Source organism: Polypterus senegalus, chromosome 4 (assembly GCF_016835505.1).
Source record: "Polypterus senegalus isolate Bchr_013 chromosome 4, ASM1683550v1, whole genome shotgun sequence".
NCBI classification, from domain to species: Eukaryota; Metazoa; Chordata; class Cladistia; order Polypteriformes; family Polypteridae; genus Polypterus; species Polypterus senegalus.
The window spans coordinates 209,397,003-209,410,245 of record NC_053157.1 but is presented as its reverse complement, the minus strand read 5'-3'; the positions used below and the strand labels follow the sequence as shown (position 1 = coordinate 209,410,245).

The 13,243-nt window shown below is 40.9% G+C and overlaps 1 protein-coding gene across 5 annotated transcripts in view; it reads right to left on the bottom strand.

Moving 5' to 3' along the window:
- Positions 1–13,243, bottom strand: part of dysf (dysferlin, limb girdle muscular dystrophy 2B (autosomal recessive)) — a 362,566-nt gene that overhangs the window by 54,321 nt on the left and 295,002 nt on the right. For all 5 annotated transcript variants that reach the window (XM_039751919.1, XM_039751924.1, XM_039751920.1 and 2 more), the window contains 4 exons: positions 10,578–10,706; positions 9,042–9,197; positions 5,354–5,445; positions 2,082–2,094 (listed from right to left, as the gene is read on the bottom strand). In XM_039751919.1, coding sequence (XP_039607853.1) covers positions 2,082–2,094; positions 5,354–5,445; positions 9,042–9,197; positions 10,578–10,706 — 390 coding nt within the window. The remainder of the gene's footprint in view (positions 1–2,081; positions 2,095–5,353; positions 5,446–9,041; positions 9,198–10,577; positions 10,707–13,243) is intronic.

Here is a 13,243-nt window from a genome sequence, read left to right as displayed (position 1 = left end):
GTTTTTCCAAGACCTGCTCCATCGCGGTGATAAAACAGACACTGACACCAGTTAAAAAATTAGAAAACCTTTATTTAAGAGTCTGAATTTTTTCAGGCGTTTGTGTTTTCAGGCTCAGAAAGACCCATCAGCTCTATCATATCATCAAGTTCCAGGTCATATTTGGTCCACAGATTCATATGACCCTCATGATTAATATTTCGCACAAAACTCATTTGCCACACGGCGGTTACACAGTAGGAGTATTCATCCATTTCATAAAATGACTGCATTACAGTATCATGAATAGAGCTGGTACTTTCAAATTCATCTACAGTCTTTTCAACCACTACACATATTTTGGGAATCGGCAGTAGAATATTAAAATAACCGAGAACTTTAACAGCTAGTCGTTTCAGCCAATATTTACGGAAAATATTCAGAATCTTCTGAAAGCGACCTTGACGGTAGCCGATTTCAGGTTCAAAGAGGCATGTATGCCTTACCTGGGCAGGGTGATTTATACCACAGCCTTGACATTCTTTTTTCTGGTCGCAGTAGACAATAATGTCCAGCAGAGAAGTCATCAGACCTTTAACAAGCTGCAGGGCCTTTTTCCAGGTTTCTGGCAGTACCCCATCGGGGCAATCCATATTTGTCTCAGAAAGTCCTATCAACATCGGCTCCTGCGGAACTTGTTTGTGCACCCAAGGCTGTCCTGGAGCTAGGTAAGAGGTTTCTGTCTGATCGCCATTAACGGAGACGCCAGTGTCCGGCTGATCACCATTGTCTGTGACGGGTGACGCACGACTAGACCAAGGAAACTGGAATCCGCTGTCTGTCTCAAGGTCTCTTGACCAGAGAGTGTAATCAGGCCGTATAGTAAAATACGCTGGTCAGATTCTTGGTGTCCTGAAGGCAATCCATCCGGCCAGAGTTATAGAAATGGTAAGATTCAGGTCTTGAAGCTGCAGTCTTTGGAGTCTTAGGCGGAAACCCCGAGGCTGTTACGCCGGCATCCGTCATTTCAGAGTCCGGAGTTGACTATATGCCGAGAGCTTTTAAAAGCTTCAAAGAATTCTGAAACGGTCTGATCCTTTGTCTGGATCCGTTGACAGACTGAGTATTTATGGTAAGAGGGATGGGGCGTGGCGTAAATAAAGGGGTTTTACAATTGCGTCGCCGATTGAACGATGTTTCAACCAGTTATCCTTTACGGCCGTCGCTTCAGCTTGCAGAATTCAGTCCTTGAATACTACAGGCTGATGACATTTTCCTTATCGATCGCGCATGATTCTACCATTGTTTAGCACAACTTGACCCGTTCCTCGTCGGTCGCTCCAGCTTGAAGAAACTCAGGAACCAAACATCTTTTAACCTTTTCAAACGATCCTTAGAATAGAGCCTACGGAACTGATGCTTCACCGGGGCGTCGGTCATAGATTCCATTTTTTCTTCACAGAGTGTTTAGAACTGAGGAAAATGCACGACTTTTATACAACAGTTTCAGAAGTGTCAGGGGGGCCAGACATCATGTGCTGCAGTGAGGCTTAGGCAGGCCATTCAGTCTGGGTATGGATAGGAACATGCCTGAACTTGTCCAGGGACCGGCTGCAGCATGCCTGAACCTGTCTTTGGAAGAGGGGTGGGGGGCTGGGAAGTGGTGGGGGTGGTGATGGGTTCAAGGGGGGCCTAGGCAGCCCTTGGGCATGTCTGAACTTGCCCTAGTGCGATGGGGCAATGCAGGTGGCCAAGCAGGGGGGCTGGTGGGGGTTCAAGGAGGGTGGGGGCATCCATCAAATTGCCCTTGACAGCTTCCTGGGGAAAACAGATGGCTGGGCTAAAGGTCAACAAACAACAGGTGGTTGGGGAGGGACTTCCTGTCATTAATCAACAGGGGCCCGGATCAAGGTCATCCAAGGTCAACAAAACAACCGGGGTGGGGAGGGACTTCCTGAAAGGTCAACAAGGTCAACTAACAACAGATGGTGGGTGGGGGCGGACTTCCGGTCTTCGATTAAAAAGGGGCGTGGTTTAATCTCATCAATCAAACTCGGATTAAATTTTGACAGAAGCCGCCTGACATTATACTACTCACAGGACAACTCAAACATGCTGGTGAAAAAAGAGAAGAGGTAAGTTAATTTAAAAAAACACATTGTGGAGTGTAAATTAAGAAAGAACGAAAGAAAGAAAGAGACTATATTTTCATCCAAAGTGGCTGATAAATGACCTACATTTATGGGCTCACAATGACCTCTGCTGGTTGTTTTCATGTATCACGTATTTGACAATTCAGTACAGTGTATGAATTCTGTTTGTAAAATACATTTTAAATATTCTTTGTCTGGTTTTCATAAAGAGAAATAGCACACAGTAAGTAAAAGGTAGATATGGATTACTGGAATGATTAAAAAGGTAAAAAGTAAAATAAGTCAGTTTTCTAATATGTGTTAGGTTAATAGTTTGTGCGATTTAGGGTACAATTACACTGCAGCAACTTAAACCTTCCTAGATTACTGCAACTTGATGAAAGCACCATAAACTGTTTTCTTTGAGCTTCTCTACTACGAGTATTATTAGAAAACAATAAATCCATACACTCCGTTCATCTTAATCATTTTAATGGCTCATGTAGGAAGGCATCACAAGCACATCCCAAATTTTCTCCTAGATATGTCCTAACGTTTTATCTCTTGTTCACAATGCCTGCAATATAGAAGGCCTTCAGCCCCATGATGTTTTTCACATTTTCTTCTGCTGCAACCATATGCTAAAATCATTTAAATTCCTTCACCTCTTGCTATAACATTAGAAATGTGGCTATGGTACATCCCATTCTATTGATTATTATCGTGATGACGCTATACCTTGTTTGGACTCGTTTGGACCGTCTATAAAAGATCCGGAAGTTAAGCGAATACCAAGTCATGAGGTCAACTGAATTGCCTGCACGGCTTAGAGAGAGCATTGTGTTAAGGTACAGATCTGGAGAAGGCTACAAAAATGTCTGCAGCATTGAATGTTCCCAAGAGCAAAGTAGCCTCCATTGTTCTCAAATAGAATACGTTTGGAACAACCACATCTCTTCAGTTTGGAACAACTGCATCCCTTTCTTGAATTTGTTGCCTAGCAAAAGTGAGCAACCAGAAGGTTCTTGGTGAAATTCATGGCCACAAACCCATTGGTCACTTTGATTGTTTCAGAGAACTTAGTAATGGGTAGACAATAGGACTTTAGGGACTTTTAAAACTTGACTTGATAAAGGACTGGCGGTCTTTGTTGGGATGAATGGACTGTTCTTTTCTAAATTGTTCTAATGTTATTTGTAATGTCGATTCAATACTCTCTGCTCCAACCACCCTTTTGATGTTTAACATCTTTCTGTAAGGTTGGATACGTTTTGCATGACCAATGGATCATCTTCTGTTCATACTGACAGCAAGATGTTTGTGAGTGAATTAGGACTCAAATATTAACATGTTACCTTCCATTTTCAAAGCTATTTTGGAGGGTTTATATATATATATATATATATATATATATATATATATATATATATATATATATATATATATATATATATATTATATATATATATATATATATATATATATATATATATATATACTGTTCAAAAAAATTAAAGGAACACTTTGAAAACACATCAGATCTCAATAGGAAAAAGAAATCCTCCTGGATATCTATACTGATATAGACTGGGTAATGTGTTGGGAACGAAAGGATGCCACATCGTTTGATGGAAATGAAAATGATCAACCTACAGAGCCCTGAATTCAAAGAAGCCCCAAAAATCAGAGTGAAAACATTATGTGGCAGGCTAGTCCATTTTGCCAAAATTTAATGGCAGCAACTCAAAATTGTATGCAGCACTTTGTATGGCCCCTGTGTTCTTGTATACATGCCTGACAACATCGGTGCATGCTTCTAATGAGATAACAGATGGTGTTGTGGGGAATCTCCTCCCAGATCTGGACCAGGGCATCACTGAGCTCCTGGACAGTCTGAGGTGCAACCTGGTGGCATTGGATGGACCAAAACATAATGTCCCAGAGGTGTTCTATTGGATTTAGGTCAGGAAAGTGTGGTGGCCAGTCAATGGTATCAATTCCTTCATCCTCCAGGAACTGTCTGCATACTCTCACCACATGAGGCCAGGAATTGTCGTGCACCAGGAGCCACTGTACCAGCATAGGGTCTGACAATGGGTCCAAGGATTTCATCCTGATACCTAATGGCAGCCAAGGTGCCTTTGTCAAGCCTGTAGTGGTCTGTGTGACCCTCCATGGATATGCCTCCCCAGACAATCATTAACCCACCACCAAACTGCTCATGCTGAATGATGTTACAGGCAGCATAATGTTCTCCATGGCTTCTCCAGACCCTTTCACTTCTGTCATGTGCTCAGGGTGAACCTGCTCTCATCTGTAAAAGCACAGGGCACCAGTGGTGCATCTGCCAATTCTGGTATTCTATGGCGAATGCCAATCGAGCTGCATGCTGCTGGGCAGTGAGCTCAGGGCCCATTAGAGGACATGGGGCCCTTGGGTCACCCTCATGAAGTCTTTCTGGTTGTTTGGTCAGAGACATTCACACCAGTGGCCTGCTGGAGGTCATTTTGTAGGGCTCTGGCAGTGCTCATCCTGTTCCTCCTTGCCCAAAGGAGCAGATACTGGTCCTGCTGATGGGTTATGGACCTTCTTTGGCCCTCTCCAGCTCTCCTAGAGTAACTGCTTGTCTCCTAGAATCTCCTCCATGCCCTTGAGACTGTGCAGGGAGACACAGCAAACCTTCTGGCAATGACACGTATTGATGTGCCATCCTGGAGAAGTTGGACTACCTGTGCAACCTCTGTAGGGTCCAGGTATCGCCTCATGCTACCAGTAGTGACACTGACTGTAGCCAAATGCAAAACTAGTGAAGAAACAGTCAGAAAAGATGAGGAGGGAAAAATGTCAGTGGCCTCCACCTGTTAAACCATTCCTGTTTTGGGGGTCATCTCATTGTTGCCCCTCTAGAGCATCTGTTGTTAATTTCATTAACACCACAGCAGCTGAAACTGATTAACAACCCCCTCTGCTACTTAACTGACCAGATTAATATCCCATAAGTTTCATTGACTTTATGCTATACTCTGATTAAAAGTGTTCCTTTAATTCTTTTGAGCAGTATATATATATATATATATATATATATATATATATATATATATATATATATATATATATATATATATACCATTACAGGTGTAATATGTTAAAAATGATATTCCTGGTTAACCACTAAAGCAATTTTGTTTTGTTTTTTTAATTCCAAAAAATTTAGAAGACAGGTTAAAATATCAAATGCTCACCATCCGAAAACAGGATCCAGAGTGCAGGGTATGTATTTGTCCTGGTTGCTGACTGACTTCTTGCCCAGAGAGATCTTCACATAAGGGTCACACTGCCATAAATAAGAAGAAACAGCATGAGGATCCGAATGAAAGCCGGCATTCTTAAAATTATAGTGTGGTTGTTCTTGATGTGCTGTTGCGGATATATGAATGCAACTTCAAATTCTACCCACACATCCTCTCTGAGTTTGTCCAAGTAGTCTTAAGAAAATTTCCCATTTATTTATGGTGACTTGCAAATTTTAAGAGAATTTAGACAAACAGAAGGTAACTGTTCACATAGACACTAAACCATGGTAAGGAAAGTGCCAGACTGGTAAGAGATTCTGAGGGTCCAGTGTTAGAGTGACACAGGTCAAAGGAGTCTCCCAAAACAAGAGACAAAATTACATTGGCAAAATGAGAGGCCCTGTGTGTAACAGTGTAGAAAACTACTTCGAAGAGAGGTGTTTGGGAAGGTATTAGACACTCTGCACAGGGTGAAAGAGGGAGAGTGGAGAGATGGTAATAATATTCTGGCTGTAAGGTGGCAGTGGTGGATTCTGCCTTGCAAATGAAGGTGTCAACCAAGTGCCAAGGAAGTCTGAGACAAACACCTGTAGCCTGCTAAGGGACATAGGGACTGGAATGGAAAAGGGATAGAAGGAATCTGCTCAAGATACCTAGTCCTTTAAAGGCTACTGAGGCCTCAGAAAAGCAGGGGCACAGGGGTCTTCCAATGAGGAATTGTAGCCTTGTGCTCCTATAGGCAAAGAACAGCGTCTGAGTGGTCAAAGTTGAAGAGAATGCTTTGGAAACTCAACAACAGCAAATTTAGGCCAAATAAAATTAAATCAACTTAGCAGGAAATTTAGTTGTGTCTGGGGTTGTGATTAATACAAGTAATATTTACATACAGTACTTATTAGAGAAGTTAGGCAGGCCACTTTGGTGATGAAAAAGAGAAATTAGTGGCATTGTGTGAATTACAGAGTATAAGGATTGTGACTTGGACGTGTAACAAGAAAATCAAGTTGTGGAAGTGCTGAACAGAAGGGGAAATGATGTGCTGATACTGAAGATAAAATGGAAAAGGTAAAAGTATTTGGTGGGAGCAGTGGAGGGTATATGCTTTTCTGGCAGGGGAGAAGTGATGGCAGTGCTGGGGTTGGTGTACTTGTGCCATAAAAATGGACAGATAAAGTGGTTGAGGTGAGAAGAGTTAAAGTGTTGTAGTTAAATGATTGCTGGTAAGTAACTGTTACATATACTATTGGTATATAGCCTACCAGTTGGTAGAAGTAAAGAGAAAATTCACTGTTGTGAGAGTTTCATGGGAATATTATGTCTAGGATGCCTCAGGAGAAGGTGAGTGTATGCAGTGGTGACCTGAATAAGCATATTGTAGCCAGTGCTGAAGGTTAGATTACACAGAATATTTAGCTTCAGTATGAAGAATAATGAGGGCCAGAGGGATCTTGTGTTTGCTGATGTGATGTAAACATGCTTAAGAAGGAGGAAAACAAGTTGGTAATTTATGAAACAGGTAGTGTAAAGAACATGCCAGACTATTTTTAGTGAGGAGAACTGATTAGGCCATGGTGAAAAATGTGCAGGTGTTCCATTAAGAAGTTAGTGTATCATGAACATGCTGGAGATTCTTCTCTTACTGCCTCTGGACTAAAGTAAGAGGAAGTATATACCAGGGCCAAATATCTGGCAGTTGAAGGGGGAGAGTGTGAGAAGTAAATTTCCAGAAACCTTATTAGCAAGAACGAGTGAGGTTTCTGAATCATCATAAGTGAGGAATAATGAAGAATGTATTGTTGATAACAGTTAGAGAAATCTGCAGCTGGACAAAGGGACAGCTGAGTCACAAAGGAAGCATGGTTTTGAAATTTTTAGATTGAGATGGCAAGTGAAGAGAAGAGAAGATGATAAAAGGAGTGGCGAAGAAAAGGCCTAAGATGACAAGGAAATGTACAAGAAAACAAAGTGAAGTGCTAGAATAGCACAAGAAACCAACAGGTGACAGTTTTCATGTTAGCTGCAAAAAGAGAAGAGAAAGAGAGACATGTTCGGGATTGTAAAAGAGATGGCTAAAGGAAAACCGGAAATAGTAAGAGTGAATTGCTTGAAAGATGTTGAAGGGGTCATTATGACTGATAATGAAAAGTACTGAATGATGAGCACAAATGGGATAATGATGTTTGTTGAGAGGAAAAAAGAAGAAATTACCTTTGCATTTTAAAAAATCTTCAGTCAAAAATGCACTGACGAAGACAAAGAAAGGTATAGCAGCAGGTCAAACTGAAGTGGTGTCGGAAATGCTTAATAATGGTTTGTTTTGAGTGCTAACTGTGTTACCAAATATGCACGTTTCTGTGTAATTGTGGACTTTAATATTTACGGGGTTTGTGATTGAATAAACCTGTTTAATTTATATATTTAAGGTACAATATGGCTATAAAAGCCAATAAGATGATTACCAAAACTAAAAGTTCAGTCCTCTTTTTTAGCAAGTCTATTTTTGTTTGATTCTTGGTTTCCTTTTTCATAATTAAAGATTGTCTTTCTCTGTTTTGCTAAACAAACAACAGCTTGTATCTTCCCTTTAGTTTGACAGCAGGTTGTAGATGCCTTAATATCATTAACAAATATAATAAAACTAATTCAACAGCATATCAGATTTCAGATCCTTTTTATGTACGTATATTAAATTCAACTCAAGGATCAAATTCTTTGGGTTCCATATCTTGTTTACAGATGCCGCTTTTCCACTGCATAGTACGGCACGACACGGTTCAATTCAGCTCACTTTTGGGACGTTTTCCACTGGGAACAGTACCTGGTCCTTTTTTTAGTACCACCTCAGCCGAGGTTCCAAGCGCGCCGAACCGTTACCAAAACATCACGTGTAAACTCTGCTGGTCACTTATTGGCCGGAGAAAATCGTCATTACTGCGTCACTGGCTATTCTTTTCTTTAAAGGTACACACACGCGGAAGTTTGTGTCCTGTCTCTCCATCGCTGGACGCAGTTTGTTGCATAAGTGGATGAATGTTTCTTCAGACATTCGAAAGTTCTCCAGCCACTGAGTGTTTGTAAAACCGGGAACAATCACATCCCACCACTCTGAAGCACGGTTAAATGTCCAAACAGATGGTCTGTTGCGGCGACTTTTTTGCAAAATGCATTTTAATGTTACACTGGCAGTTAAGTTCATTTTATGCTTTGCAACAGTGATAAAAGTTAGCTAGTGATGTGCTTTTTTTAGATGCTTACCCTTGCGCGTCGTCAAGCTAAAGTGTTGTCGTTGTCTGCGTGTTGTTGTAAAAGTTCCACGGTGTCACGGCAGTAGAGGCGGCGCAACTATAACGACACGTGAATAATCCGCCCACTCTAAGCGGTACTAAACTGCAGTCGAAAGCGCAAACCGAGCGAACTGAGCGAACCAAGGTGAGCTGTACTGAACCGTGCTGTGCCGTACTATGCAGTGGAAAAGCGCCAAAAGTAGCAGAAAATTCTGGTTGAAAAATAGGAAATGTGCTGGATGAAACAGGATGTGTAACTGTTACCCCGGGGTTCCTTGGAGCCTAGTATAGAACTCTAAATTTCAAACAATAACATGAGGCTAATAACATCAAGGTGCACACAATCACTTTACCTTTCCATTAGCATCTTTGGGTTGTAGACCAGTTGCCTGCACAATGTAGACTCGGACAAGACATTCTTCAAGGCCATTGGGAGGCAGCTGTCGGAACTGGCGGGATGGTGGGGGCATGGAAGGATCATCTGGAAGTGGGTAGATTTTAAACATGCCCTGTAAAAGACACAATGTGTCAATTGAATTCTTATTTTTCTTTATTCTTTGCATATTGATGCATGTGAAAAAGATTAAAAAGCGATTAGTGCATATTTTATAGAACATACACCATTACAATGCCTAATTCTAAACATACGTTTCTTTCTGAACTGCGGCGTGAGGGGGGCCAGAAACTATGCCAAGGAATTGGGTACCCCAGAGAGGCAGTCTCCAGGTGCACCTTCACAGTTGGTGCAGCCTGCTGCCAATATGGCATGACAGTATGCCTTAAGGAGCATCTGCATGTTAGAAGGAAGTGAACCGAAAAACTCAACAACTGAGAGTAATGTCTGATCCTAAAGAAGGCAGGCAAGGAGATACATGAAGGTGGCACCATAAGCTGAGGAAGGTGAGCATAGGTTGATCATTCAAGAATAGGGAGAACAGAAAGGACTGGCAGCAGTTCTCTGACTGCAGGAGAAAGACTATAATCATATTGCTGGAGAATTGGACACTGGTCCAAGGGGCAAGAAGAAAAGAGAGACTGAATGTTACAAATGGGATGTTTTGATACTTGGCAAATGAGCAAAGGAGCAAGCTACTAACCACGTACTAGAAGGAATGGCCACAAGACTGAAACCAGACATGGATGAGATGTCACTTCATCATAGGCCACTTTCACACATTCGTACTCGGTCAATTTAAAGTGGCCGATCTGATCGACAGCATCTCTTTAAAAAGTAGAACACCAGAATCCAATGCGGAGTATTATGCAAAAAAATAAAAAAAATCTGCACTGGTCACATGAGGGGTCAGTGAATTCATGATAAACCTAGAGTAGCACATATAATAATTTACAGCAACAAAGGACAGATATTAGGCCATTTCCAACCAGTTATGTCTTTTTCATAACCATGCCGAGCCAATACTTATTTCAGTAGGAATGAATACAAGATTTCGACCAAACCATTATGAAATGATAGTCTATCACGAGCCTCACTGACACATTTTACTAGGCTACATTAAAACTTAGAAATATAATTAACTACATGTTCTTGCACAGTGGGTACACACCAGAGTCCTAGTTTTCATACAAGCAAAAGAAGAACATGGAACATCAACACAATATAGGGATTAATAAAGTATCTATCTATCTATCTATCTATCTATCTATCTATCTATCTATCTATCTATCTATCTATCTAGTCCAAAGAGGAGCTGAATCCTTATTGGGCCATGCTAATGTCTTGGGGTCAAATAAATTATCATCTTTAAAAATATGTTTATTAAAAAAGCTGTTCATCTTATTTATCACCCTTTTAAAAAGTAAGAGCTCTTTTGTGTCCTGCACTGTTCCTGTATCCTACTGCTACCTGGTAAAAAAACAGCTGAACTCACCTTGAATTCACCAACAACAGATGGGTCTTCATTGTCATCCTGAGATTTGCCTCGGTACAGTTTAAAGGTTTGACAAAAGTCAGTTAGCCCCTCAAAATCTTCTGTCTTTTCTAGTTCTGTGTTATAAACCTAGAAGAAAAACAGTCTATCTCAATAAAAAGAAAGATAGTTAAAGCTGCATGTACACAAAAGTAGTAAAAGGTGCTATAAATATGAGTGATATAAATGTCAATATCTATTTTTGTAAGGTAATAAGATCTATATTAAATACTGTATGTACATAACGGAATTATCAAGGCTGGTAAATGATCTTGGTAAGGTGGAACATGTCAATCCCAAAACCTTAATAAAACCTCAGAAAAGCCATGTTGTCACTTGAGCAGCTCTGCCAGCAAACCCTACCACACACATTCACATTTGTGACCCTTGGGCAATGCTTTGTATTAAACAGCAAGGTAAGTTTTCAGTGCCTTAAAATTAGAACCTTTCTGCTGAGGGTTGAGCGTGGGGCTAACACTAAAACTCCTAACGGTTCAGAAACCCAAAAAAAGAGAAAATGATTGGATTGATTCATGGAAAAGACCCATGCATGTTAACAGGAATTTGAAATTTGCTCTCTTGTCCACTAAGCTACTGGGTGCTGTGCAGGACTTTAGAACTGTCACACAGCTGTTATAATGCCACATATTCCCTCTCTCATGCAGCAGTATGTTATTGCGCCTTTTTTTCTTTGTTAACATCGTGATTCTCCACCGGCATACATGCTCGTCATTTGTGTGTTGGTGCTTTGTGGTGCTAGATATTCAAAGGGGTATTGAAGAACTTGGTCAGTAAGTATTAGCTGATGTGTTATTCAAATACACTCATCAGTAAAAAAAAAAAAATTAGAGGGAACAGAGCCCCACATGGGCAACTAAGGTCAGGTACAGAATTTTTCACATGTGCCATCTTGTCACTGCTTAAAAAGTTTGGGATTTTGGAATATTTCAGATTTTAGAATTTCTGATTAGGGATGCTCAACCTATATTTTGATTGCCTGGGATAAAAATATATTGAGGAAGATTTTTGGGCCATTGAGAGAGGAGAATGAGAATAAACTGAAAAGAAAATGGATACTGTGACAGATATTAAGGAAACATCAGATTGGTTAGGATACTTAGAACAGATGAAGGAGAAAAAGGGTAGGGAAGAACATGTATCTGGGGTTGCCTGGAGAAAAGAGACGAAAAGGATACCCAAGAAAAAGATGGCTCAATGATGTGCAGGATGATGTGGAGAAGATAATCAGGAAATGGAGGAGACTGTCTACAGGATGGTCAAAATAGATTAAACTGAGGTTGCAACCTCAGGCCCTATAAGAGCTGTAGTTTTGAAGTAGTAGCAGTACAATCAGCTGTGCAATAATATTTTGATACTATGGCACAGGGGTGCAGTGGTAGTGCTGCTTCCTCGCAGGAGTCCATGGGTTTCCCCATGTCTATGGGTTTTTTTTACAGGTGCTCTGGTGTCCTCCCAGAGTCCAAAGACATGCAGATTGGGTGAACTGGCATGGCTTAATTGGTTCCGTAGATGTATGTGCATTCACCCTGTGATCCTGTGACAAAACGTGGATCGCCCCCTGCTCGTTTCACTCGCCAACCCCCACTCCGCCTGTGCTACGTGCCAACCACTTCATATATCTGCCAGTTGCGTTGTGAAGAGAGCGGCTGAACGCACCCCAAGGAGACGCGATTGCTCCTCTGAAACCCCCTCTTAAACGGTGATACAAAGGGAAACATACTGTATAAAGTATTTTTTTACCTCCTTTTTGCTCGATCAGCTGCTGGATTGCTGCTGCACAGTGTGATCTGCATTTCGCACTGCGCACTTCTGTCATATCACCTATGTTCATTTATTCGATCTCTTTTCACTTTTACCTTTTAATCACATTGAGTTTTGATTCCGTGTTTGGAATTACATCGTGCGTGAATATTGTTTCTTTCTCTGTACAAGAAATGTGTCTGACATTGCCATGCAGGACTTTTCCAAATCTCTTGGCATCAGCTCTTGTCTTGCAGGGCTTCCGGCACCGGGCATGGTTACATCACTTGGCACGAAGACTCGTCTTGTGGGACGTGAAAGTGTCTTTGAGACAATCAGGCCTCGTCTCATTCCAAGATTTTTTTTTATAATACAGTGACATATTGTCATTATGGGTATTGAGTGTAGATTGATGGACAAAAATGGAAAATGTATCCATTTAAAATTAAATCCACCACACAATAAAGTGTGCAGGCAGTGAAAAGATCTGAAAAGTGTTTGAATCAACTACGTATATTTTTCTATGTATGATTACTATTATTATGACTATGTTACAGTGACTGCTATTCTTGTTTATTATACTGTACATTGTTCTGTTTGTTTTCATTCTTGTGGTATATAAACTCATGAGGGAGTATTTTTTGGGCTCTACAAGGCGGAGGAAGTTCTTCATTTCACATGGACTTGTAGAAAAGGAGGAGCAAAACTAGTTAAACACCGATTAGTGTTTTTACCAAAACATTACATAATAGTATAAAAAGTGTTACTACACTCTAGCATTTTGACACCCCATCCTCACTGGACCTTGGACATGCTAGACACCCCTGGTGCTAATCTGCTTAATCCTGACATTTTGAAATTGCTGC